Below are 27,755 nucleotides of genomic sequence, written 5' to 3'. Positions count from 1 at the left end.
CCCAGTCTCCCCATCCCCCCATCCCTTCCTAGCCACCCTTTGCCCTTGCAATGCCCCTCCCCCCTCTGCACATCTCATCATGGAAGCTGTAGTGTATCACAGTATGTCACACTATGTACCCTTTGTCCATACATCTTTATTTGCAAATGTTCATTGCAGTGAGTGGTTGGCCGGGTTCTGGCTTCTGCTACACTATCAATACTGGATCCTCACTGGGACTCTCTTCGGATATTCTGTTGTTGCCCTGTGTCATGGATATGCTGCAGCTTTGAATCTGCAGGGCCGGCCCCTTCTTGTGCCCCAGCAGATCACACAGATGGAGTGGATGTTGGGGTGGGCCAACTCAAAGCCCTGGCTCTGGGCGTGAGTGGTAGCTGAGCTCTCCATCACTGCCCCAGGTAGCTCACCCAATGCTGCATCTAGCAAGGGGCAGGGCCAGCTCTCCTGCATCTACACCATCAGGGTGAGCTCTTCATCACTGCCCTAGCTAGTTCACCCAATGCTGCATCTAGTAAGGGGCAGGACCAGCTCTCCTGCATCCACACCATCAGGGTGAGCTCTCCATCACTGTCCTAGCTAGTTCACCCAATGCTGCATCTCGCAAGGGGCAGGACCAGCTCTCCCACCTGCTGCAGGTGGCTAGGGGTAGGGAGGGGATGCATATCTCCCTCACTCATGGTCACTACAAGCTGCAACATGGCAGGTAAGATATGGTGGGGCCAGTTGTCCTGAGCTTACACCCTTGAAGCCATCTAACCCATGCTCACACCACTAGGGCCAGCCCTGCTGTGCTGCCCAGGCAAGGGGCATGGACACTCTCCCACTTGCATGCTCTCTGTACCAACTCTGCCACACTGTCCAGGCTAGGAATGGGACCAGCTCTCCTTACCTAGTGCTGTAGCTATTGAGGAATGGGGCTAGTTCTGCACAGCCCTCAGGCATCAATATGGCCCCAGGTGGCACCCAGAACAGAGACCTTTGTGGTAATAGACCCCCACTGCTGCAGCGCCACAGACCCAGAAAAGGCTCTCAGCGGCAGCATGGGCAAGGACCTCACCATGGCCTCAGGTGGCATCACTGCCTGTTTCTCTGGTTCTGCATCTCTTCGTTGTGCACACACTGTTCTGCTTCTCTTTCTCTTCCGTTTCTCCACCACTTGCTTGTTCATCTTATTGGTGCCGGGGGTTCCTGGGTGTCTGGGGTCGTCTAGGTCCTTCTCTGCCTGCCCAAGCCCTTGCCATTCTTGGACGCCACTGTGACATACCACTTTGTAACTTCATGCACAGGGCGCGAGGTACTGAGGCTCATTCTCATGTTGCCTAGTTTTGTAATGAAGCCGGTTGGACTCAATAGTCTCCAAGGCCATTCTAGGTAGCTGTAAAGGACAGTGACGTGAGGAGACCTTCATAAGCACAGCATTGGTCAGCTTCTCCCTCTCCTTTAGGATTGTCTACTGCTGCCCCTGGTTTTGAACACTAGGACACACTGCCTCTGCCACCCCCTCCACCCCCTGCACTCTGTTATTAGCCTTGACGTTCCAGGACTTTTAAGATATATTTAGGAAGATTTGCCCTTTAGAGCCATTATGCTTTGTCCAGGTCACTGAAGTTGGACATGTGTGCCAAGGAAACGTTGGGAGAGTAGTGTCCTCAAAGCAGGGAAGGAGGGCGTCTTTGACAGAGGTGCAGGGTTAGTGGTCTCATCACACCCCGTGGCTCTGTTTGATGAGTGACTTCAGTTGCCCAAGGTCCCACACTGAGTCCAGTGTCTGGCTTTGGCTCTTCTATTATATGCCACTGACACAGGCAGCAGTGACTCATGCTCAGTGGTGACTCCTGTCAACTGTTGGGGGATTTCCCATTGCTCTGTTAGGAAGTACTCTGGGTTGGGTCCAAATATGTTAGGACTTAAAGGAAAAGAAGGGGGGATTTGAGAAAGAAGTTTGTCCCTGAAGATGTAAACAGAGATTCCAGAATGCTGGCAACTTTAATAGATCTGTAATGAACCTTCCAGAAACACTGCAGGGCAGCTGCTGGAGTTTAAGATTTGTGTTCAGACCTTAGAGTTCTAGGTTCGGGACAGAACCCTGGAGTGCCCTGGCTGCGAGTGAGCTGTCACTCCTTTCAGACCACAACCCTTCTCCTGTCCCATCTCATTAAGGCTCCCTTGGCTGCTAGTTAGGTAGGACCTTCAAAAGGGAAAACCCAGTCATGTATTCGCTCCAGTTAATGGGCAGCTGTTGAGCCAGTAGGTCACCACAGGGATAATTGCACAGTGCTTCTTTGTAAACACAAGAGGGAAAGGAAATGTGTTCCAAAGGCAAGTCAGCCTGTTCGTGACTAACAACATCCTTTTCTTGAGGGAGAAGGTTGGGGCACTCCTCCGTTTTTGCTGGGCGAGATAGCGAGGCCATTCTCCAGAACAGCTGTGGAGGGAGAGGAGGGGAGGGAGGTGTGGTGTGTGCAGGGTCTGTCACTCGTCATTGCTGGCGGATGGGATGTATTACCAAACAGCAGGCATTTCTAGGACACATTTTGTGCAACCATAGGGGACTTGCCACAAGCCATAGCACAACGATGATGATGAAGGTGCACTTCAACCCTTCCCCACAAGTTAGCTGGTTTCCAGTCATGCCCAGCATCCATAAGTGAAAGCTGTATGCTTTCTATTGATTTATGAAAGCTGAATATAGGTTCCTGACCCAAAATGGCACGTGTTACCACCAGCCATATGTAAAGTTTGGGATCTCAAAGTTTATGTCTTGTAGTCACTTAGGTTTTGCAGAAGTTGGCATAATTCAAATAACCTGTTTTTCCCCCTTTAGAACACTTCAGTTATGGAAGATCAAAATGAAGATGAGTCCCCAAAGAAAAGTGCTCTTTGGCAGGTAGGCACGATAAGCTGGCAGATGACTGTAGATAAGCTCCGCCCTTGCTCGAGTCCTCACCGAGACCAGAGCCTAGCCTTTGCTTTGCGAAGGGTTGCTAGATTCAGGAGCCATCCTATTTGTCCATCATTTCCTCAGGGAAGTGTCCTTACTAGTAGTAAATACCTTTGGAGTTTTCTGAAAGATGCCAAAAGGGCAGTGTCCTGAAATACTGACTTTCTGACCCAAGACAGAGCGTGTGGAAATCCTCCTTCCCAGGAATGGGATGCTTTTAGCTCAGAGCCAAGTGCAAACCTTATGCCAGTGCCAGGCCTGCAGGCTGCTGCTTTTCTTCGTTGGTGCCACGCTCCTCCTGCCCTGCTCTTCCTGTGGGGTTCTCTCCCCTTCTCAGTCTCCTTTCGTGGCTTTCTTACTTTCCTGTTAAGTCTCTCAGGCTTTGTTGTTGGGTTCTGGGGAACCCGCAGCCAGCCCTTCATGGTTTAGTGTTTTCATTAATTATTCTGGTGAACATTTTTTTCTCCTTTGTGAGGACATGAGTAAAGGCACAGCATATATAGAATACAGCAAAACAAAAACAAATATACAAACCAAAAACCAACCTGGTTTCATTTGAAAACTGCAAAGGTAGGCTAGTTAGTTAGAATAACGTATGCCCAGCAAATTCAGCACGAAGTGAAACATGGTAAATAATGCCAGTAGGGTGTGTCTGGACCCACCAGGGAGCTGGAACTAGGAGCTGAAACTGTGCTCCCAAACATTGAATGCATGTGTGCTCATCTTTTTGAACATTATATGTAAAACGAACAGGTCGGCTCTCCAGTCTGCAGTGGTTCCCAGAGCTGTAGCACCCAGGTTTCTTCATCCATGCACCTCCTAGTTGGTCACTCAATGGGAAACTTGATGGTAAATGAAATAACAGTCCTGTTGCCTATTAAATGAGAAACTGGGTATGAAAGCCCTGTGAGTTAGGAAGCAGTGTGCAGATGCGAAGTGTTGACACAATTCTGTTTAACCTGTTGTGAAAGCAGATGTTGTGGAAAACTGTCACCCGGATGTTAAGTAAAAGAGGAACACATGCAGTCTGTAGGACTCCACAGCTGGCATTTTGACGAGCAGCCTGAGTTTGTCTTGGTGCGCTCCCCTTCCACAGATGAGCGTGTTTCTAGCATCACAAGATTCTGCACCTCACCTTTGTTCCTTTCCATCATTTTAAGAGCTGCCTCTGGTCAGTCCAGTCTTAACTTTATTTAAAGCTGGATTGTAACAGCCACACTGGAGCCCTTCTGTGTAGAGAATTGTGTTATAATTTGCTTTACCAATTGCTTGTAATTAGGCAGTTCTATTTTTTTCCTGTTAAACATTGGGATACTGTTACACTTAAAATATGATGGGCATCTCCTTTTATATTTATACTTTTATATTGGTGACTTTATGTAATATATCTTTACATGTCTCCTTTTATATTTGCTATTGATATTTATCACAGCAAAGAATTTTCACATTATCTTCTATTGGGAACTTTTAAAATGCTGTTCAATGCTGCCCTCTGGTGGTAGCAGGTGCCTATTGAATTATTCAGGATTTGTGTGGGTGTGGAGGACTGGAAGCAGACAGCTAATGTAAATTAAGTGGAAGATAAATGCTTTCTGACCTTGCCTGTAAGTGCAGACATAAAATAACTTGAGATATGAAACTGAAAAGATCTTTGTCAAGGAAGATTAGAAGTGTCCTGTGAGCATTTTCAGAGGCTCTCTTCCTGCTTAGATGAGTTAGTCTAGTTTAATGAGAGCACGCTATCAACAGAGCTCTTCATTCCACATAAGACTTTGGAAGCGAGTTCATAATGTAACTAATGGACATTTGCAAGTCAACTCTTTATCTCTGAAAATCTTCTAGTGTCTTCTTGTTGGTATACGCAAGTATTCGATTCGAGGACAAATGGCTTGGGAAGTACCAGATGGTGGTGGCACGTGCCTTTAGTCCCAGCACTCAGGAGGCAGAGGCAGGTGGATCTCTGACCACTCTGGTCTGCAGAGTGAGTTCCAAGACAGCCAGGGCCACACAGAGACACCGTGTCTCAAAAACTAAACAAAAGCAGGCCACTGTGATGCTTTTTGTAAAGAGGAAGGTACTGTCCTCCCTAGTGTTAGTAGTGGTTGTGGCTTCAATCTAGGGATGTAGGCTGCTGTTGCTATGGTGACGGGAGAGGGTGTGTATGTGAGTATGCAGATGTGTTTGGGTATTGAGTGTCTTCTTTTGTTGTTCTCAGCCACATTACCTTGAACAGGGTCTCTTGCTGAACTGAAAGCTTGCACTTTCAGCTCTCCTGGTTGACCAGCCAGCAGTGTGAGGCGTCTGCTTGTTTACATGTCCCGTGCTAGCGTTACAGGCATGTGCAACCATGTCTGGATGTTTTGTTTGTTTGTTTGTTTGTTTGTTTATGTGGTTTTTTTTCAAGACAGGGTTTCTCTGTGTAGTTCTCTGTGTAGATCCACCTGCCTGACTCCCAAATGTGGGGATTAAATGCGTGCTGCCACACCTGGCCTATGTCTGGATTTTCACATGGGTGCTGCAGACTTGAACTCAAAGCCTCATGCTTGCAGTGACAGTGCTCTTACCTGCTGAGCCATCTTTCAGCCTCTGGATTGCTGGATGCTGTCATTCAGAAGTAGTTTATATGGCTTGTTTAGGGGAAGGGTGTTGAAATTGGACCTTCCTCTGGACTGTACCCAGCATCCTATGGTTTTAATTTAAAATTTTAATTAACTAATTAACACACATTTTATAGTGTAAGTCTGGAGGCCACAGGACAACTTGCTGCAGTCAATGCTCTCTTTCCACTATGTGGGTTCCTGGGATCGGTCTCAGGCTGAGCTATCTCATTGGCCATCAGGTTAGATGATGCTACTGTTCAGGGAAAGGCAGGTGGAAGAAGTGGTGAGAAGGCATTGCTGTAATCATAACACTGGTCATATAGAAGCCGCCCAGGATGAATACCTTTCCAGGTATACAGGAGTTACTTTGGGTTATTTTCTGAGAAGTAGGGCAAAAGAAGGGATGGAAAGCCTAAGCTTTTTGGCCAGCAGTTATTAGCCACAAGAACTAATGTGGAGGGGCCAAAACTATTAGGAGAAAATGAAGCTTTATAGATTGATTTACTTTCAGGCTCTTTTCTACTGAAATTGATTGAGAATATCAGAGAGACATTAACTTTTAATTTTGAGGAAGTGAGATAGACGACTACTAGCCAGTCAGATGCTAGCTTGTCAGGCTGGGCAGTTAGTACCGCCAAGATGCTCATCTCCAAGTGAGTCACCTAATGACGGGTGGGGTTGTGTAGGGTTAGGGAATGGAGGGCTAAGACACCAGTCAGCTTCAGAAGCAGCTGCAACTCCAGGAATTACTGTGGTCATTAATTTGAGGATGCATGGGCCTTGAATACATTTTAATTATATCATGAATGAATGCACAAAGAAATGAAATTGGTTTAGGATAAAACTGCCATTTTTGGGTTAAATCTATAGGACAAAAGGTATTTCTAATAAAACTGATTAAATACCTTTCTAGCTAATTTTTGCTTCTTTGTTTTTCCAAAACAGATAAGTAACGGAACGCCATCTGTGATTGTCTCCAGAAAGAGACCCTCAGAGGGAAACTACCAGAAGGAAAAGGACCTGTGCATTAAGTACTTTGACCAGTGGTCTGAGTCAGATCAGGTGGAATTTGTGGAGCATCTTATCTCACGGATGTGTCATTATCAGCATGGACATATTAACTCGTACCTGAAGCCCATGTTGCAGCGGGACTTTATCACCGCGTTACCAGGTAACCTCTACTGACAATTGTTGGGCAGCACAAGACCCCAGTCCTTGATCATGGGTAGAGCTGAGTGTGGGTCTGTGAAGTGAATGGCAGAGTGCCTGCACTGTGAGCCATTTCTGGGGCCATCTGTGCTATTTGTAGTCATTTTAGCCTTCCTGCAGGGCCGTCTATTAAAATAGAGTGGGTAGATGGATACCTGTCTGTCTGTCTTTCTTTCTAGATGTATTTCTAGGAAACACAGGCTACCTCTGCATCAGTGCTATTGCTTTACTTATTTGCTTTTTTTGTTTTTAAAGATACACTTAAATTTTGTATTATATATACAGTTTTAATTACATATACATTCTGTACTTTACATATAATTGCAAACATGTACAGAGCTAGACATGGCAGCTCATGCCTGTTCTCCTAAAATTCATTAGGCTAAGACAGGAGGATTATTTCGAGGCCAGCCAGGGCAAAGCAGACAAAAGACATACGTGTCTATTTTTCCTTAAGTCTGCATCTCGGCAAGCCTCACAGAGTTCAGATTGTTCCCTTGTGTCTGCAGTGATACTTAGGAAATGGCCAAGAGACTGAGAAAACTGGTAGTATCTTTGTTAACATTTTGTTTGTTTAGATTTCTTTGTTTTCTCCTAGGTGTATGAGTGTTGTCTACATATATTCTATGCACTGTGTGGGCACCTTGTGCCCATGGAGGCCGGGAGAGTTCTGGGTTTCCTGGAATTGGAGTTAGAGGTGGCTATAAGCTGCTGTGTGGTGCTAGGGACCCAGCCTGGCTCCTTTGTAAGAGCAGCAAGCGCTCTTAACCCTTGGGCTACCTTTCCAGCCTGTTAACATTTTTTGAAACTTGCTTCTCTACCCACTCCTTGTAGTCCCACAGTCTCTCACACATGTGTATGTGCACCCATGGGTACAATTTTCTGTGTTTAAACCACACACACACACACACACACACACACACACACACACACACACACACACACACACACACACAAGCTTTGTACAGTTTTAGTCCTGTATGTGCACCCATGGGTACAATTTTCTGTGTTTAAACCACACACACACACACACACACACACACACACACACACACAAGCTTTGTACAGTTTTAGTCCTGAGCAAAATCTGATGAAAAGTACAGAGAACTCGTGCCTACCTTTGCCCCCCTCCCACAGGCACACTCCCTTGCATTGTCGATGTCCTGCTGCGTTTGTGTTCTTGGGTGAACCTATTGCTGCATCATCATCCCCTAAATCTGCATTAGACATTAGAATTCACTTTAGGGCACGTCATCATGGGTCTGAGTGATATGTAAACCTGGACCCACCACTTCCACTTAGGCTCTTTTTTCATTCTGCTTTGGGCTTTGACAGCTTATTCTTTTCTCTCTTTTACTTTGAACTGTTTCATCTTCAATTTGGCTAAATAGGATGTAGAGCTCTGACTTCTAAAGGGAATGATGGCTCTCCTTTGACAGTCAGTGCCTACTGCAGCAGCCCTACCTCAGGAACAGCAGCTTTTCTGCTGCCAGCACTTTTGTAGCACACAGGACCTAAGCTGTGGTCCTAGGCCTAGACCACTCAAGTGACAGGGATGCTTCTGATGTCTTTGTGCTCTTCTCCCAGAGCTCTTGTGTTTGCTCCTGAGGGTGAAGAGTATTTGAGAGTTATTTTGCTGCTGTTCTTGGGATGCCAGAGTGTTGTCTTATCTTCCCTATGTGTCTCTAGAAAAGCAAACAGAACTCTTTCCATCCAGAATTGTAGCACTTAACTGCTTAGCCCAACTTGTCGTTAGGTAGATTAGAATGACTAGAGTCAGAGAGAGAAACACTATGAAATGCCCTTTCACATTGTCACAGGGCAAAATGATGGTGGCCACACATTGGTTCAAAGTTAGCACAAAGGATGAAATCACTCAGAGTTGAGATTTTTCTTGGAAAGTCCTTAGCTTGCTCCTGAGTGTTAAATAAATATATCATAACTGTGTTAGTTTGCTACCTGGTACTGTGATCAAGCATCATGATCAGAAGCAACTTGGAAAGGAAAGGGTTTGTTTCCTTGCAGCTTACAGTCCTCCAGTGAGGGAAGCCAGGACCGGAACTGAAGCAGAGACCATGAAGGGGTGCTGCTTACTGGCCCGTTCTCCTGGCATGTGCAGTTTGCTTTCCTACGTAACTCTAGGCTGTGTCAAGTTGACAAAAAACTAATGAGAACAATAACTCAGTTCATAAAATTCATGTCTAGTTTTGGAGCATGAGAAAAGGGGCCTTTCATTGTGAGAGAGAAAGGTATAGGTGAGTGGATTCTTGGGTGTATCTGCACGTAGCACTGGAACTGCAGGGCCCTGGCATTGAGCTGCACCGAAAGAGTCAGGGAAGTCTTTCACGTTGATGATTGTGTTGTTCTAATGAGGCTGCCAACTAATGAGGCCAAGCCTCCATTTTCACAAGCAAATCTATTTATTGTTTGGCTTTTATTTTGTTTTTTTTTTTTTTCTTCTAATTTTCTTTCCAAATGGTTTAGATGTGGGTGATTGGCCCTTATGTTTACAGAATAGCCACAAGGTGGCGCTGTTGAAGTTCCCCTGATAGTTCCCAGCAGCTCCTTCTGGGGAGTGCACAGCCTTGGAGAAGAGGCAGAACAGATGAACATGTGTTATGTATATAAATATGGTTAGCATAATTGCATACAATTCAGTTTTCATTACAGCGAATTTTAAGGCATTGTCCATATCTCTGTTAAAGTGGAATTTTGTGGTATTGAATGTTACATGAAATGAATGGACTGTTGGCTGGAACATGGAAATATTTCTGTTAAAATGCTATTTGTTTTAACAGGATTTGATCTGAACATATATACAAATGTCAGTATATTTCGTACATGAGAGTCTAATAGCCAGGGACAAGCTGGCCTAGTTGATTGTGTTTGTGACTAGCAGACTTGGATTAAACCTGGCATCAGTTGTGTTCCCAGACCTATGTGGGTAGAGCGTTGTGAGGAAGACAAGTTTTTGTGCACTTACATAGGTTTAGTAAGACATAGAACAACCTTTAATCATCCTCCAGTTAGTGTTTAGCTTTAAGTCTCTTGAGTTTGAATTTTTACTGTTAAGATTGACACTCATTTTAAACCTTTGATTGTGAAAAAGATTAGTTCCAAAAAATTGTCTATAGTTTTGGCTTTTTTTTTTCTTTCTTTCAATGCTTACTGTGAACATTGTACCTGTCAGTATAGGAAAAGTGGAAAATGTTTGTGGTCTCTGGCTCCTTTTGGTTCAGTGGAAAAAGTGATAATTATGATACGCTTTTCTAAAAATCATAGTAAATGTTTAGTCTGCAATGTCAATTTCTGCAGGCTAAGTTTGTGGTTTGTAAGAACTGTTGTTAAAGGGAAAATTTATACTATTTAAAATAGAGGCAGATTGTACTTCAAAAGGGATGATAAGTCTTGCTGATCAGTTTGTGAGGTATCTGTGCAATTAAAAATGTTGAAATACTTAGCTTCCTGACCATGGTTTATTCATTTGTCTAGCCCCCAAGTAAGGACAGAAAACCATTATAGACTGTAAATGTGATAGGCTTGCTAGATCAAAGGTCACGGGAGATGGGCAGGAATAAGCCAAGACTTCAGGCTGGGTGCAGGGCCAAAGACCCAGCACTGCTGAGTGGAGAGTGAGTGCTGGAATTAGAGACTCTGCACACAGTAGCCCTATCCTCATCTGTATGGGGGCAACAGTAACCGCTCGTGTGTGGGAGGGTTAAAGACAGGGTGTTCATAATATGCTGGCACCTAGTGGGTGATCGTGTAACTGTTTCCACTTTGTCATTTGGGGCTCTGGCAATGTAACGGGAAATCCTTGGCTTTGTGACCTGCGCTTCTTTTCACTTCTCTTCTCGCCCTTAGAGTTACATGTTCCCGGGAAAGGCTTCACCGTACTGATTGTAGGTGGTTGTCTTGTTGTAAAAGGTTTCTAACTTCAGAAAACCAAATCTGTGACTCAGGAAGCAAGCAGCAACAGAGGCTTGGGAGGAAGGTGGGATCTGGAGAAAGGAAGTTTCTTTACAGCTGCTCTTTGAGAGGTTTCTAAAATAATGGAAGTTTTTATATCACCTAAACAGCTGTGTTAAACTGGTCTTCACCAAGGGCGTTGAACTGACATCACACAGTTTAGGTTCATTTTGATATGATAGTTTTTACACACTGAACTTTAGAATCGGTGCCTTTTTATTGTTTGAATTTATTGCTGACATTTTTCTGCATTGTCATGAGGTGACTGTAATTAGCACCGGCAGTGCTTTCAGAATTGTGCGTGCACTATGAGGCTGCATTCTTTGGAGGCAGTAGTGTGGCCTCGCGTTGCCTTAGGAGGGGAGGGTGGGAGCTGCACTCCTTCAGCATGATAGAGTAATAAGAGCCAGACACACTGGTTAGGAAAGTACCCGGTTTAACACCTCAGATCACTTCAGTCCTGGCTAAAAGATTGCCTTGTGCTCCATAACCTTTTCCCTCAGTGGACTTGAAACCAGAAAGTTGCGGGGTTTCTATGGCTCCTCAGGGTGGCTCTTAAGGAGCCCTCTATTCCGGGAGTGCCCCAGCACTTGATTCCTACTCGTCTCAGCACGGTTTGGGATGTGGGGCATAGATTAATAGACGGCAAGCTAGATGGTTTTGCCAGCAGGCATAGCATTGTTTTCTTTGTGGGTGAAGACTGAGACAGCCTCCTTGAGCACTCAGATCAGCTGAGGAGATTTGGGGGAGGTTAAGGACATTTATATCTCTTATCAGCCTTCCCGCTGGACTTGAGAGATTCCTCCCCTGTAGAACGAGGATAGTTAGAACACTTCTCTTGCAGAGCTCCTTTCCAGACTGTGTGAGATAACTCCTGTGCCTGTGCTATGGACTGTTGATATCCAAAAGGATAAGATGTTTGCTTACGGCCACTCGCATAGCAATCGACTGAAACAAACTGTAAGCCAGTTCTTTGGTGTGACAGCCATTGCGTTTTCCGTAAGACTGAAGCATGTTGCCTCCTGTCAGGATGATGGAAAGTTAAAGTAGTAACTAAAGGAAACGTAAGGAGTCCAACCTCAGATGTCACCAGGGTGTAGTTTAAATGAGCTGGTGGCATTTGGAAGAGGAAAATTTGTAAGGGATTTGCTTGTACAAAAACTTACTGGTGGCTTAGTTGTAAGCAGTCAGTGAGGAGGAAAGATCCAAGACCACAAGGTACCCTTGCTATGAACCAGAAGTCCCTAAAGTGTTAGAATTAGGTGGCACTTCCAACAAGTAGATTCCTAGGCTGCCTCCTCCAGAGGTTGATTCAGTAGAAAGTCTGAGGGGTCTGTTTTGTTGCTGTGCTTTTCAAAGTCAGTGACCCCAACCGTTTCCAGTGCAGCACACCCTTTAGCACCTCATGGTTGCAGGCTCTGGCTTGTCAGAGGTGGCAGTTTGAATTCTGTTCTCCTGGTTCTTCACAGGTCACGGGAACCATGCCATTGAGACTTGGAAAGGCAGCTGCCTTTCTAATGCTCGCTTGCCTTGCTATTTGTTTCATCTCTCCAAGAATAGAGGATCGGAAAGGGGAATTGGTTAGGGCATGTTTATCATAGGAGGATCCAGCCAGTGGGTTGGGAGTCATGGGAGTCATGTAGAGTGACTGTTAATATCCTGTGTGGGAGGAAGTCCAGTGAGCCCCCAGATTTAGAGAAACCCAAGAAGAGCTAAGTGGGTTTCCTTGTGGCTAGAGAAATGTGATTAAGCGTGATTTCAATGCAGTTATAGTTGGGATAAGTATAGACTCAGCTTATGACATATGAAATTTGAATCCATAGTTTCAGCTGTGGTGTGGAGAGAGAGGGCCACCTGTGTGACTACACATAGAAGATGTAGGAGAGGACACCTGAACATGTGGCTCACTGAAGGTATTTGAACTTTGGAGAATGGTACCAAGAACACTGAGTTTCACATCATGTCAGATTGACCAGATAGGGAATCCAGAGACTAAGTATCCAGCCATTTGGAGGGGAATTACAACAAATAAGTGGACAGTGTATTTGAAGTGGATGGCATAGTGGTAATGGAAATAGATAGGTCTATTTTCAATCCTGTTTAACTTAGTTCTTTCCTGTCCCTAAGAACAATGCCCTTAATCAGTAATGGAAAGAAAAAGATGTGGCCAGAAAGGTATGAATATATTTAGAAATCCTGCAGGTACATTTGTGAGGTAGCAACAGAGCCTGGGACAGATGTTCAGTCAGAACTGGAGAGTTCTGAGCAATGCCTGAGTGTCAGTGCACCTGGGTCATAGTCCTGCCTGATGGTGCCCAGAGGAGACTGTGGGACAAGCCTCTGAGAGGGGTTAGCAACTGGGGAGGTGTTTGTGGGATATCAGCTGTTATATTGGATGCTACTCTTCAGTCCATCTCAATTAAAAAGCTAATTGGCACCTGAAAAGATTAGGAAGGGCGTGTAAACCTCAAGAGGGTAAATGCAGGATTTGGAAGATCTCATGGATATGGGTTTTAGAACTGGCAGTTAATTTGGTTATGTGTGTTTTGTTGTTTTTCTCCAATGAGTATAGATTGTATATGTTAAGAAGGGACTCAAAGCAACTGGTGCCAACCTACAAATGAAAGATTGCAAAGCTAGTAAGTACCAGCGGGAGAGTGAGTGAGCAAGTGAGCCAGATTCAGCTCATTCCTCTTCTGGGTGCTCTTACCAGAGTAAGGTTGGAAGAGTGCTCTAAAGTGCTCTAAAGATGGCAGTGTCTTCATGAGAGCCTCTCCAGACGTCCCTGGGGACAGAGCCTCTCCAGACGTCCCTGGGGACTGAGTGGACAGATCTGGACTAGATATATTTAGAAGACTTAGAGAGCTGGCCGCTGAGTGATGACACCACCAGACTCATCAGTAACAGCCTGCAGGGGAAGAGCGACTGTCCTGGGTGCTGTCCTTGGTTCTGACCCGTTTTCTCTGTGTGTTCTCAGCTGGGGGTAAAGACAATCTGCTTGCTCATTATGCAGGTCTGCTGAGGGATACCCCCTTTCTGAATGCCAAAACCAGCATTCTAGAGACTGCAGTGACTGGGTCACACGGGCCTTTTGAAGTTGAGTTATAGTAAGGATAAGCATAAAGCGCTGCTGACTCTATCCTACTGGCGGCCAGACACAGAATTAAAGGGAATTCTTTTAATAGCTATTGGGAGAGGGGTGTAAGATTTTACTTTAACTTGAAAGCCATCTCAGGAGACAGCTGTGATACACATCCGTTAGGGGAAGGAGGTCAGTCTTTTATTATGTGACTCTAAGGTAATTTTGGTAACAGGATAGCAATAGTGCCATGTCAGGGTGGAGGATGGGCCTTAGAGTTAGTCCAGGATGGAATTAGTATATGAAAGCCTGGAAACTGTCATCAGCTATGCAACATGTCATTCTGAGACATGCAGGTAACCTCCGTTTATAAAGCAAACCTGTTGTCCTTCCTTCAGTGGAAATATCAGGCCTGGACCCTCACCACATCTGGCTTCAAAAGCATTGTTTGGTCTGTGCCGTAGAACCAGCAGTACACAGTGAACTTAGGCCATGAAAATGGAATGTTTTGTGCTGCGGATGAGTTGTATTTTCTGTAGCTACAGAAGACATACCTAGAACTACAGGAAGGAATAGGCCAGACGGTGACCGTGCTGCCCATTGCCATCTTCTGTGGCAAAGCTCAAACACAGCTGGAACCTCCATGAATTTCTTTCCAGGGCCCTTGCATTTTTAGTGTGTGTGTGTGTGTCTGTGTGTGTGTGTGTCTGTGTGTGTGTGTACACATGTACGTGTACATGTACACGCATGTGCTACAGCACTCCTGACTCCTTTGGTGGTCAGGAATAACTTGGGAATTGGGTATCTCCTTCCACTGTGGGTTCCTCAGGGTCACAAATTCAGCAGGCTCGTGGCTGACCTTCAGTGGACTGTTTAATTCAATCCTCAGAGTCACAAAGTGAGTAGGCATGCAGCTGTTGCCTTTGAGGGTTCTTGCCCATCTGCTCAGAACAGAAAGTAGTTCTCCATCAGAGGGAGATGAGAAGAGTGCCATGAACACTTTTAATTCTTTAAATGCCTTTAAAAATGGGTCAGGCTTCCCTTTAGGCCTCTGTGGCTATCAAGGATTCACGATGGAGTGCAGTTTATTGCAAAAGACTGTGAACATGAGCAACAAAGGTTTTGCAGTAAGAAGTCTTGAGGTCCCATCTGGCTTCACTACAGAGTACAGCCCAAGAGCTTTGCCCTCTTGAGTCTCACCTGTAACTTTAGGGAACTATTATATTAGCCTGTGAGGTTTGGTGGGAAAAAAGAGTCTCAAAATTTCGAGAAAGACAGAGCTGTCCCAGGGCAGCTTTTGTACCAAGGGCAGCTGCTGTCTATGCACCTGTTTATGAGCCTGTCTATGTCTTGCTCTTGGGGGTTTCACCTGCCTCATCAGGGCTTACTCATTTCTTTTAAAAAAGGGCCAGTCCGTGTCCACAGCCCTCCCCTTTCCTTCCACTGCTTTTCTGTTTTGTAGAGCAAGGCTTAGATCATATAGCAGAAAACATTCTTTCCTACCTGGATGCCCGGTCCCTGTGTGCAGCAGAGCTGGTGTGTAAAGAATGGCAACGAGTGATCTCAGAAGGGATGCTCTGGAAGAAGCTCATCGAGAGGATGGTGCGCACCGACCCCCTCTGGAAGGGGCTCTCAGAAAGAAGAGGCTGGTGAGTACGGGGGGCTTGTTTAGGAAGGGTTCCTTGGTGTACTGTCAGCTTGATTATTCAAGGCAGTTATATTTGTGAATGCACCAGTCTGTTTAAACAAGAAGGAAAAAATGATTGGTCAGGCTGGTTAAAGCTCTTAGAATTTCCCCTTCTGGTAGGTTTTTGTTATTATAAAGTTTTGAATACCTCAAATGGTGAACCATTCATCTTTTTAAACCTATACATTTATACTTTTTCAAAAGTTAAGCATGATCCCATCACAAAAATATAAGAAAGAGAAGTGTGAGAGCTGGACTGGAGTGCTGGTGAAGAACACTGGCTGCTTTCTCAGAGGGCCTTGGTTTAGTTCCAGCACCTAGTTGCGAGCTCTCGGCTACTCGGTGCTCCATTTCTAGAGGACCTGATGCCCTCTTCTGGCTTCCATGGGCACCAGGCACACACCTGGTGCACAGACATACACGCAAGCTCAACCTCCATACACAAAGCAGGTTTTAAGGAACATGTGAGCATCTAGTAATGTTATTTACTTGCTTTTGTGATTGCTGCGGATCGAGCCTGGGGGTGCATTCATGGTGGGCAGCTGCTTTGCCACTGAGCTGTGCCCCAGGCTGAGTCTGTCATTTCTCCATTTATTACTGCTCATGGGGAAGAATGGAAACACAGCACAGGATTTTTAGGAAAGCTCGTGAGCTTAAATGAAGTTCAATAGTTCTTTGTAGTCAGTGACCCTGCTCAGTCAGCATAGAGAAAGTTATAGACGGGACACAAGGCTGGGAGGACGATGGAGGGCGAGGCTGCATTTTCTCTAGGGGAGGAAGTTTAGTGCTCCTGTGTGGGTGCAGCACAGCACATAGAACAGGGAGGAGAAAGTACTAGGGATGGAGAAGGACAGCTAGTGGGCATGCAGAGTGACGAGGGGATAAGCTAATTGGTTTCCTGAGTCAACTCTGCCATGAAAATTTCATTTTTCTAGTGGATAAGAGCATAAAAATATGTTTGATAGTGAAAGTGTAAATATCCAGTGTGAAGGTCCACAGCTTCAGAATGTCTATTCTAAATTTTTTTAGCGGCTCATTAAAATGTATAGACTTTGTGACTGGTTCATTTCAACGTGTCCTGTTTTTTATTTGCAAGTTTTTACTAATAAAATTTATAGAGGAAAAAAAAAACCAGCTCTAGAATGAGAGCTTAATTATTTGTGTGACAGTACTCAGAAAACAAAAGACCAGTGTCACGCCAGAACTAAGCTGTCTGCCATGGAGACTGCAGTCTGTCAGAAGCCCTGCTTTTGAACTGTTAGCATTCAGTGCAAGCAAAGACATGAAACATGGGCTGTTCTTGTGAGCGTGCTTACAGAAAAGCCCTTCTTTTATGTGCAAAAATGTAACATCTGTTTGTTTTCATTTGCCAGGGATCAGTACCTGTTTAAAAACAGACCTACAGATGGCCCTCCCAATTCATTTTACAGATCATTATACCCAAAGATTATCCAGGACATAGAGGTAACTATTTCACCTAATTGTTTTGCACCCTCTGGGGTCTTGTTCTTTACTTTTTATATTGTTTTAAAAGTCCTTTTGTCCTAAATCACGGAAGTCATAATTTTTAAAAGTTGAGTTTTGAAAATAAATATCACAATGTGTAATCTGTATCTGTACTTTAAACCTGATGATGCCTTTTTATAGAAATAGAACTTTTCCTAAAACATGCAATGCTTCTATAAGGCTGCTAGTTAATTAAAACCTTAATCCAAGATAAACTGTACCCTAATTTGATAAGCTTTTCACAATCCGAGGCCTGGTTTTTTAGGTAAACATACTTTTATATTTTTGGCTATCTTTGTAGAAGGCATGTTTGTAGTCTTCTGTCTTAAGTCATGCATGATTTTTTATAAAAATGGCTCAGGTTATTCTGAGGTATTGTGAAGCAGGCCATGCTTTGGGGCCGTTGTGGAGTTGTGGAGTAACTCAGCGGCCAGCAGAGCTCTGTGCACGCGCTCAGGACAGTTAGCAGTGCTCCGTCCTGCTGCTGTGCTCTGCTCTGTCGGTTTAGCTATTTAGCCCTTTCCTTGAACCAGGAAAGACAGGCACAGGTATGCTGTCATTAACTCTTTCCCACATGTGTCCTCGCCTGTTCTTGGTTACGTCACTGTTTTCTCTTTGGCAAAAAAGTTTACCTTTCGCTGGCTAATGCTGTCTGTATCTCCCAGAGCCAGTTTCCAAAATGTGAAGTCATCCCCTTTCCCAGGTGAGGAATGCAAACATTATTGTGCCAGAATTCGTTAATGGAGAAACATGTGTCTTTGCGTAGTTGATCCCGAGCCCCTTCTCAGGCAGACGTGAACTGACGGATCCATCCTGGTACTAGTGCATCTGTGACTGACTAGGTGTCATTATTTAAAAGAGAAACTTTTGTCTTGAGTGTATGCTCTCTAAAACACTGAAAACTAACCTTTTAGGCAAGGCTCAATAGTTTTAAACTATTGTCACAGAGTTTAAGAATCAATTGACTTGTTGTTCAAAAGTTGTACTAATGTCCTGCATTGCTTAGTGGGTGACATAAGTGGACAGGCATCATGGGTTAGTGTTTGCGCATTGCAGGAGGGCAGGGCCTGCTCTAGCTTGGTGCATGACGCTGTGGGTATACATATCTTGGAAGTGCCTTTTGGCAGGGGGTAGCTGTTGATAGAGACTCTGACTTTCCTTGAGTGGTCCCAAGAAGGCATTCCTTTTGAGGGGATGTTGTTTAAAGCCAACCATTAATAAACAGGAACTCTGGAGAACCTTTATCAGATTGAGGCTTGGTGATGTAAATTATTTTATTTAGTTGCTATGACTGCTGTTATAATTGACAGTAAGACAGCACTTACCATAGCCATTTCCTCAGGCTGAAATAATACTTTTGAGCTAGCAAAGGAGGCAGATGTGATGGGAAATGGAACCGTTGGGAAATGCTGTTCGACACAAAACCTCTGCATCATGGTGGTCTTCCCAGTGCCTCTTAAAGTGTGGTTTGGGAAAACCCACTGCCTGGCCACAAGAGTTTCCTCAGATTTTTGTAGCTAAGTTTCTTAATATGAGGGATGACGATTATGCTTTGGTGTACTCACTAATAGTAGTAGTGACAGAAACAGTGCATCACTAATAAGAGCCCTTATAAGTACCAGATATTTTGTTTAGAATTTTATAGCATATTTCCTCATTCAGTAGCCTGGAGATCCTGAAAAGTAGGTCAAATCCATGTTGAGCATTAAGAATTATGAGCTGACAAGGTAAACTCTTACCCTGGATCACAGAGAGTGGTATAGTCCATAGTCAACCACGTGCTCTTGCGTACACAGTGAGTGCACAGCTACCCACACACTCTACATACATAGTTACTGAGTGGTGGAGCCCACAGCCAACCATGTACTCTCTGGCCCTTCATACAGCACTTGCAGCATGGATCAGCGGCACCACCTCTGAATAGATTGTGCTGTGTTCCGTCAGGGCAGACGTGTGTGGAAGTTCTTCTCTCTTGTGAGCCATAGATCAGAGTGTGAGGCACACAGATGAGCTTGACCTTGTCCGCAACGCCTGCTGTGAGTGCCTTACCTGCAGCGCACTATGATAGTGCCCCTGTGGTCTGCCATGAACTGTTCTAGGGGACCTACGTAGATAATTGCAGTAATATTACAGGGTCCATACATACATCATACCATATCATATCATTTATCATACATCATATAAAAAGGGAAATTGAGACTAAAAGAAATGTTAGAATATGTTACATAGAAGTAGGCATTTTAGCTGAGGTCTGTCTAGCCTCAGGCTTACAGTTAGTTGTTTGCTGTTTCCAAAGTAGACAGTCCAGGAAGTGAAGGAGAAAGGCATATTTATTCTTGTGGACTTCTCTTCTGCTGAGTGTGTGGAGAGTCATCATCACCTTGGCTGTTGGGATGAGACCCTTTGCCTTGCTTTAGTTCTGCTAGGGAGAAGGTAGGATGGAAAGGTAGCACACTGCCCAAAAGGTAAAGGAACATGAGCCTGTCGGGCGAGTATTCAGGCCTCCCCTGCCTGTTCTGTCCCCTCCACCCCACAGAGCGGGCACTTCCTTGGTACCACTTGTGCTTTCCTCTCCTCTGTCTTGACAGTTGGCTGACTCCTGAAATACATCCACTCTCAGCTTGGGTTCTCATGAGCGAAGAGAAAAATGGTCCCCTCTGAATTTTGCCTTAACACGTAAAACCACCAGAAATTGGCTGTATTTTAATAAGAAATAGCCTGGCTTTGTGTGGCTAGCTCTTGCTGGTCAGAAAACGGGGAGTGAGAGTCGGAGTCTGCGAGGACAGTTCACATTCTTCCCTTTCTGCCAAGGCCCCTCTCTCCTGGGTGTCCTTGCCACACAGATGTCTGAGGGCCTCTACTGGCAAACCTGAGGCTTGTCCTGCCAAGAGGCAGCCACACCCTCCCGTACTATCTAGAGCCCTTGTCAGTGCTGTTTTCAAGGCAGCGAGTGCACTGTGCACGGCAAGGTACTTGGCTGAACCTAACTCTCAGAACTGGGATGCTGACTCCTCAGACTCTCCCCGCCCCGCACTCCCAAGCCAACATGCTAGTGTCCTGAACTTGATTTTTCTTTTGGATTTGTCTTTTCTGCCATTTTAGAGTAGTGACTCTTTATATTTACTGGGTAAGTGGCTTTGAAGTACTCTCTTTGGAGCTGACCGTGGGGAAAATGACGATGTGTTGTATCACACCTTTTAATAAACCACATTTCATTCAGGGAAAGTGGAAAGCTTTTTTGTGGTTTGCAAGTTTGATATTAACATTGTCCCGACTAGAAAATGCTGAAGCTTGCCCACCCACCCAGTTATGTTTAGGCTTCTAAAAATAATGTTATTCCTCTATACCCAGACATCTGTTTTCACTCTATTGCCAATTTAAATGCCGCTGTGTACTCTGTATATCATGGCTACTTTCCCAGTATTTTGAAATTTTGCGCAGGGTAAGGGGATTTTACAAGTTCTCTAACACATGAAATACTCTTGTACAGTAGCTGTACCACCTGATGGCTCATGGTAGGGCAGGCATCGGCGAGGGCACCTGCGTGTGACTGGCCTTACTGCTGCTGCTGGGTTAGAGCTGGGTTCCATTGGAAGAAGACTGAGCACCTTGCTGGGCCTACTACAAATGCAGGCCACCAGCGATGGATAGCAGCCTAGACCAACAAAGCCATTCCTGCGATTTGAAGAGACCCCTCCTTTTTAAAAACAGCACACTGCTTTTGGCAGCATTCCTGATACGTGGTGATGAGCACATGCTTTATCTTACGTGGTCCCTTGGTAGTTAGGGAACAGATTCTACTGATCTGCTTCCCAGAGGTGGAAGCTGCTGTTCAGTCTGCACCACTGGCAAGGCTGCCTGCCAGGCGTGAAGGTCTAGTTTTTGTGAAAGCCTGGTTTAAAAGAATTGGAGTGAAAGTTGAGGTGGTCAGACATGGTGGTAGTGCTCTTGGTAGGCGCAGTCATCAGCAAGGGCTGCTTTGCGTGTGGGTGGCCTGGAGAACTGCAGAGAGGCAGCCTCAGGACTGCCTTTGGTGGCTGCACGGCTGTCAGAGACTTCCTGTTGGGTTCCAGTGCGCTATACTTACTTGGATTCAAGAACCTAAAGATATAAAAACCTGCTCTAACTGGGGACTTCCCAGTGTGACTCACCAAGAGTCTTCTAAACTTTTCCTTAAAATTTAAAAGTATCTTAGAAAGTTAGGAATCTTGTGTGCATGGAAAAACTCAGCTATACACTGATTCCCTTTTGACTTAGAGGGAACATGGGATATCTAGTGGCACTAATGTAAAGACCCGTCCTCTCACAGCTATCCAAGGGACAGCTGATAGGACAACTCAGCTTTCATATTGGACTGTTCTTTGCCGAGGTGTTTCAGGAAGTGATTTTGCCACCATAGGCGACCATGTGGTATCATCTTGTCTCCTTTCCCTCATCCATTCTCTTGTTTCCTCTGTGTGTTAGGTACAGTTGAAGGTCATGGCTGGCTCACTCTGTTCGAGAAAATACCTTGAAGAGTGGCAGGAAAGTGTATAAGAAATCCTCTTGTTTCCTCTGTTTGAATGAAAAGCATTTTTCTCCCTTCAAACTCTCATGAGATGTAAACGTGCCTTCTCTGTTCATTGAAGTGCACAGGAAAGCACACCTTAGACCCACACTTTAAAGCCCAAAGGTAGCCATGCAGTTTTAAAGCAATGTCTGGTCTATGAGGAGGCATGCTTTGTATTCGATGCTTTGGCTTCAGATGGAATCACACACTCTCTATCAGCTCTTGTTCCTCTCGAAGGATGGCTGGCACCTGAACATGGGTGACTACTACTCAAGGTCACTGTTAGGCTAGGAATAGACTCCTTACCCGTAGATGTGGCTTCCCAAGTCAACATTTCCCTGGAATGTTTAGCATGCTGAGATGGCTCAGTCACCATCCAACAATACACTGTTTCTCTGGATGTGTCTAAACAATTGGTTTGTTTGAATCAGTTTTTATGCTCTGGAGAGACCTGTCTTGAAAGATGTTTGCAGGTGGGGTGACTTAGTTTGCCTGGTTTTGACAGAGACAACACCTCGCCGAAGATGTCCTGATGGTAGCAGGTGGGCAGAAGGCTTCTCCAGTCTGTTGTTGACTCCAGGGCTTGAACATGCTGTCCTGCTTGTTGAGTGCTGGCTCAGATATTCCTGGGGCCCTTGCTGAGCATGAGGGTAACAAATGACAGTCACTTGCCCTTTCAAGTATACACGTATATGTATTAGTGGCTCCAGCGCTCCATTTCTTTCTCTGTAAAAATGTGGGCATTGATTTTTGCCTCAGTGTAAGATGATGAACTGGCTAGAAATACATCTGGTCCTGTATATGACTGTGCTCCACAGAGGCACCTGGTCCTGTATATGACTGTGCTCCCCAGAGGCAGCTGGTCCTGTATATGACTGTGCTCCCCAGAGGCAGCTGGTCCTGTATATGACTGTGCTCCCCAGAGGCAGCTGGTCCTGTATATGACTGTGCTCCACAGAGGTACCTGGTCCTGTATATGACTGTGCTCCACAGAGGCACCTGGTCCTGTATATGACTGTGCTCCCCAGAGGCACCTGGTCCTGTATATGACTGTGCTCCACAGAGGCACCTGGTCCTGTATATGACTGTGCTCCACAGAGGCAGCTGGTCCTGTATATGACTGTGCTCCCCAGAGGCAGCTGGTCCTGTATATGACTGTGCTCCACAGAGGCAGCTGGTCCTGTATATGACTGTGCTCCCCAGAGGCACCTGGTCCTGTATATGACTGTGCTCCCCAGAGGCAGCTGGTCCTGTATATGACTGTGCTCCCCAGAGGCACCTGGTCCTGTATATGACTGTGCTCCCCAGAGGCACCTGGTCCTGTATATGACTGTGCTCCACAGAGGCACCTGGTCCTGTATATAACTGTGCTCCACAGAGGCACCTGGTCCTGTATATGACTGTGCTCCACAGAGGCACCTGTTATAATGGGAAAGAAGTAGAAAAATTGCATTTGTCCTTAACATGTGCAAGATTTTTTACCCCCTTTGGTTGTGATTCCTTAAATATTTTAGTATCATAACCATTTATATAACATTTATATTGAACTGGATGTGGTGCGCACCTTTAATCCCAGCACTTGGGAGGCAGAGGCAGGTGGATTTTGGGGCTAGCCTAGTGTAGTTCCAGGACAGCCAGAGCTACACAGAGAAACCCTGTCTTGAAAACAACAACAAAACCACAAAAATCCCTCAATGCTTATGGTCTGTTTGGGTTCTATGTTCTCTACCTAAGAGCTGGGACTATCCTTTACACCAGAGAATATGTTCCTAGCAGAATCCTGGCTCATCAGGACTGAGGATGATTTCTAGCTAGTCCAGTTACTATTTTTGCAGCCTTAGGCAGATTAAACTGTTTCCTTATTTATAAAAGGATTTTATAAATCCTTATTTATAAAAACAATGAGAAATCCTACCAGGATTATAGGCTTAATCTTTAGCCAAGTGAATTTAGCCCAAAGTCTAGATGTTCCTTAGTGTACTATGAGGTTACAGCCGATAAACCCATGGCAAGTTGAAACTAGTGTAAACTGAGATGTTACATGACATATGTAACCCGCTGAGCAGCCTAACTCAGTAATACATTGCACTGTCATCCAGCATCCAAGTGGCAAGCCAGGGAAAGGATCATTATTCAAAATACAGTTTCTGTTGAATGTGTATTGCTTTTGCATTTTAAGGCCAAGAATAAAAGTTAAGCCTAACCATTAAAAGTGAAGAGCAAGTGTGTGGGCCTTGAACTTGACATCCTGTGCCTCAGCTTCCCGAGTCCTGGATTCCAAGTGTTTGCCCTCAAACTGGCTCGATGCCTCCTTGGAATGCAGCATGCATGCTGTTGCTCTTTTGCCCCCAGGACTGGGGCTACGCTAACAGCCTATCAAACAGTGCATGATGATGAGCGATTGGACACCCCCAACCCAGCGTTTCTCTGTGTAGTCTTGGCTGTCCTGGAGCTTGTTCTGTGTACCAGGCTGACCTTAAACTCAGGTCCCCCGCCTCTGCTGGCATTAAAGGCATGCACCACCCCAGGCAAAGTATTCCATTCTTATTTCAAGTGCTTTCAGTCTGGCGGGGGCTTAAAAATGACAGTGCAGTTCTCTATGTAGCTGGCAGGCACTAGCACAGTGCCTTCAGTTAGATGTGTGGGTTGTTAGCACAGCGCTTCGTCATGGGGCAGTCTTTTGCCAAGTATCTTAATTGGCACTAGGGAGTGACACAGTGAGTTACTATATATTTGTATTTTGGGGGGCAAGTGATGTTCTTTAAAAGTACTGAATTCTGTCTAGGCTGTTTCAGATCAAACCCAGAGCTCACTGAAAATCCCATGACAGCTGCCAGTAGGCAGGGAAGGAAGGGTTGAGAAGAAACCTTGTTGGCCAGTGTGTCACTAGGAAAGAGCGAAGTTGGGGTCTCTGGTATTTTGCTTCTGGAAGCAAGAGAAGATTGTGAAACCTAACAGAATAGTTGACTCAAAAACCCCACCTCTTGCCTCCTTTCTCCAGACCATAGAGTCAAACTGGCGGTGTGGAAGACACAACTTGCAGAGGATCCAGTGCCGCTCTGAGAACAGCAAGGGTGTCTACTGCTTGCAGTATGATGACGACAAAATCATCAGTGGCCTCCGAGACAACTCTATCAAGGTGAGCTACTGACTGTGTGTGTGATTTTAGGGCGAGGCTCCGGAGTGAGGTGCTGCTGCGTGGTGGTCTCTGCCACTGCCGATAGGTTCTTATCTGCTCTCAGCCTCAGCAGCTCTCGAGTGGTTCAGAAGACACAGAACCAGCATTTCCTCTTCTCACCGCATCATCCCCCTCAGCTTCCCTTGTCCTGCCCCCTGAGATAACCCTTTCACATCTTCATGCCCTGGAACCCAGTGGTCTTCCTACCCGCTTCCCTTACCTCTATATAAAACCTAGCATTTCCTATCAGTGTGTCCATGTAACATGAACAGACTCTTGAAACTGGCGTCTTGTTCTCAGGACAGGTGGGTGTAATTTCACTCTCTTGCTTTGTTTCGCGATAGTTCATTACTTCTTGCTGTGGCATAGCATTCCGTGTTACTGGGTGCATCGTAGTGTGCTAATCCATGTGGCTCTCAGGGATGGTTATGCTATTTGTGGCTTCTCAGAATTGTGAATGCAGCCTTTGGAAATACATGCATGCAAGTCTTTATGGGAATATAGGTTCAGTTCACTTGAGTGAGTGAAAACCTGGGAGCTGAATTGCTGCCTCATGGAGTAAAATGATCTTGGCTTTGAGGATGACATTGTAGATGTAATACCAGAGCACAGTCTGTGAAAGAAGAATTGCTGGGCTAGGCTCCGTTAGCATGATGGTCTTTGCTCTGTGAGAAAATCCAGGCTTCAGACCGCCAGCATATGCATGTAAAAGACACAGCTGATAAGGCAGTAGTAGCTACAGTGTGCAGAAGCTGTAAAAAACCAACAATAAGGAAATAAAACACATTTTTAAAAACAGGCAGAGACCTTAATAGATATCTCTCCAAAGAGTATGCCTAGCCAGCAAAGCAGCATTTGCAAAGGTGGCCAAGTCGTCAGTACTCAAGGACGGGGAAAGCAACAGTGAGAGGCATCATGCTCCATCAGTGTGGCAAGAACCGTAGCACTTGCAGCACTGGGTGAAGGTGAGGAAGCAAGCAGAGCCTTCATCCATTGCTTGTGAAAAAGTGAAATGGTCCAGCTACTTTGGAAGGCGGTTTGGCAGTTTCTTAGAAAACACTCTTATACAACCCAATGCGTGTATTAGTTAGTATTTGCTCAAAGGAGTTGAGAACTTAGTCCACTCCAATACTTGCACACATTGGCAGAGCTTTATTCATAATTGCCAAGCCTTGGATATAAGCACGTGTCCTGTGCTGCTGATTAGATAAGCTGCAGTGCGACCAATTAGTGGGATAATTTTTCAGCATTGAAAAGAATTTGCCTAACAAGTCTTAGAAAGACGTGGACAGCTTTAAATGCATGTTAATAAGTTAAAGAAACAAAGTTGAAAAGGCTGCATGATGCAAGATTCAGTATGTGATGTTTTGGAAAGGGAAAACTGAAGACTAGTCAAAGAAGAGGGAAAAGCTCAGGATGTAAAAGTAACTACGACTCCTGTTTCACTTCTTTTCATCTTCAGAAACTAGGACCATTATGTCATCATATAAATAACTTTTGTTTTGATTCTTAAGTGCTTAACTTTTTAATAAAACACCGTATTTTCTTATTAAGAACTCTGACTGCCAGGTATGGTGGCGCACGCCTTTAATCCCAGCACTCGGGAGGCAGAGGCAGGTGGATCACTGTGAGTTCGAGGCCAGCCTGGACTACAAAGTGAGTCCAGGACAGTCAAGGCTACACAGAGAAACCCTGTCTCGAAAAACCAAAAAAAAAGAACTCTGGGTAGTTTGTTTGGGGTTTTCAGGGAACAAACACTCCATATTTGTAAAGTTTTGATGCTATAAAAGTATGCGTTTTTAGCCGGTCCTTGTAGAAACTGTGATGTTATTTACCCGAGAGTAAGCTGGCTCTTCCCAGGTTCTGTTAAAACCCCCTATCTCAAGCTGCTGAAGGGCTCACATTAAGTGACTCCTGTGGGTCTGTTCTGGAAGCTGGTCAGTATTGCACAGTTCTGGTTCCTCTTGTCATTTCCTACCTGTTTGATACTTATCTTGTATCCTATACCCTGTGTGTTTTCTTGTGTGATTCAGAGTGTGGGGTGCATGAGAGCCTTTGTCTAAGTGGATGCACTAAATTACTGCTCTGGTTGATTTTTGTCTCAATAGATCTGGGATAAAACTAGCCTGGAATGTTTGAAAGTGCTAACAGGGCACACGGGCTCTGTCCTCTGCCTCCAGTATGACGAGCGAGTCATTGTAACTGGTTCTTCAGATTCCACAGTGAGGTGAGTGGTCTGGCTGAGTTCTCTGATCTCAGAGAACTTTTGTGAGGTGACAGAGATGCATACGTTCTTCAGGGATTTGCACACACACAGATCCACATGCACGCGTACATGCTATTCTGTACATATTTTAACTTACTGTATCTCGAGGCTCTTTTTGATGGAGTTTTGTTAAGCAAATAGACTAGAAGGGTGAGTTTTAGGTGTGTCTTGTTCCTCGTGCCACGTTTTGCAGAGGTGGCAGTGTGCTCTCCTAAAAACCCACGCTGCTTTATATTAGCTTTCCCCTGCCATCCAGAGTTAGTTGTTTTTGAAACGTGAAGGGTGCTGGAAGTGAAAGAACTGGGCTGTTTGCAGGCCCTTGGAAAAGTGAGACCCCAGAGCCAGAGATGATATGTTTTGATTACGGACATCTGCTTGAGTTCTTTTAGGCATTGTCTTTATCTTTGTAGGTACATTAGAAAGCAGAGGTTAAATAGTTTCTTTGGAGTCACATGACTAGTACATTTTTTAACCCTGAGTTTAGGTCACTCATGATTGTATTTAGTCACTGCAATGATAGAAGCTTTAGTTTTTAGTTGCCACCCCAGGGCAGAGTGGAGAAGGCATTATAGAAGGAAAGCAGTGACTGGTGGCTGCGCATCAAGAATGAAAAGGGAGCATTACTGAGACATGCTCCTGTGTGCCTGGGAAAGCACGCCTCCCCATACCTGATGGACTTGCAGGTGGGCTGTAGCGAAGTCCGGCTAGACTGAGGCAGACTGCGAGGAGAGAGGATAGTGGCTCAGTCTACCCTGGGTTCTGCCATGTCCC

The 27,755-nt window shown here is 45.2% G+C and overlaps 1 protein-coding gene across 6 annotated transcripts in view; it reads left to right on the top strand.

Moving 5' to 3' along the window:
- FBXW11 (F-box and WD repeat domain containing 11) overlaps positions 1 to 27,755 on the top strand; it is a 105,310-nt gene that overhangs the window by 66,325 nt on the left and 11,230 nt on the right. For 3 of the 6 annotated variants that reach the window (XM_084763369.1, XM_084763371.1, XM_084763372.1), the window contains 6 exons: positions 2,825 to 2,887; positions 6,487 to 6,712; positions 15,261 to 15,447; positions 16,859 to 16,949; positions 24,542 to 24,679; positions 26,827 to 26,945. In XM_084763369.1, coding sequence (XP_084619495.1) covers positions 2,825 to 2,887; positions 6,487 to 6,712; positions 15,261 to 15,447; positions 16,859 to 16,949; positions 24,542 to 24,679; positions 26,827 to 26,945 — 824 coding nt within the window. The remainder of the gene's footprint in view (positions 1 to 2,824; positions 2,888 to 6,486; positions 6,713 to 15,260; positions 15,448 to 16,858; positions 16,950 to 24,541; positions 24,680 to 26,826; positions 26,946 to 27,755) is intronic. The other 3 variants (XM_084763370.1, XM_084763373.1, XM_084763374.1) reach the window with 1 other exon arrangement.

Source organism: Acomys minous, assembly GCF_964271855.1.
Source record: "Acomys minous genome assembly, chromosome: 16".
In the NCBI taxonomy this organism is placed as follows: Eukaryota; Metazoa; Chordata; class Mammalia; order Rodentia; family Muridae; genus Acomys; species Acomys minous.
Note: the sequence above shows the minus strand (reverse complement) of the source record. Positions and strands in the feature narration are given on the sequence as shown.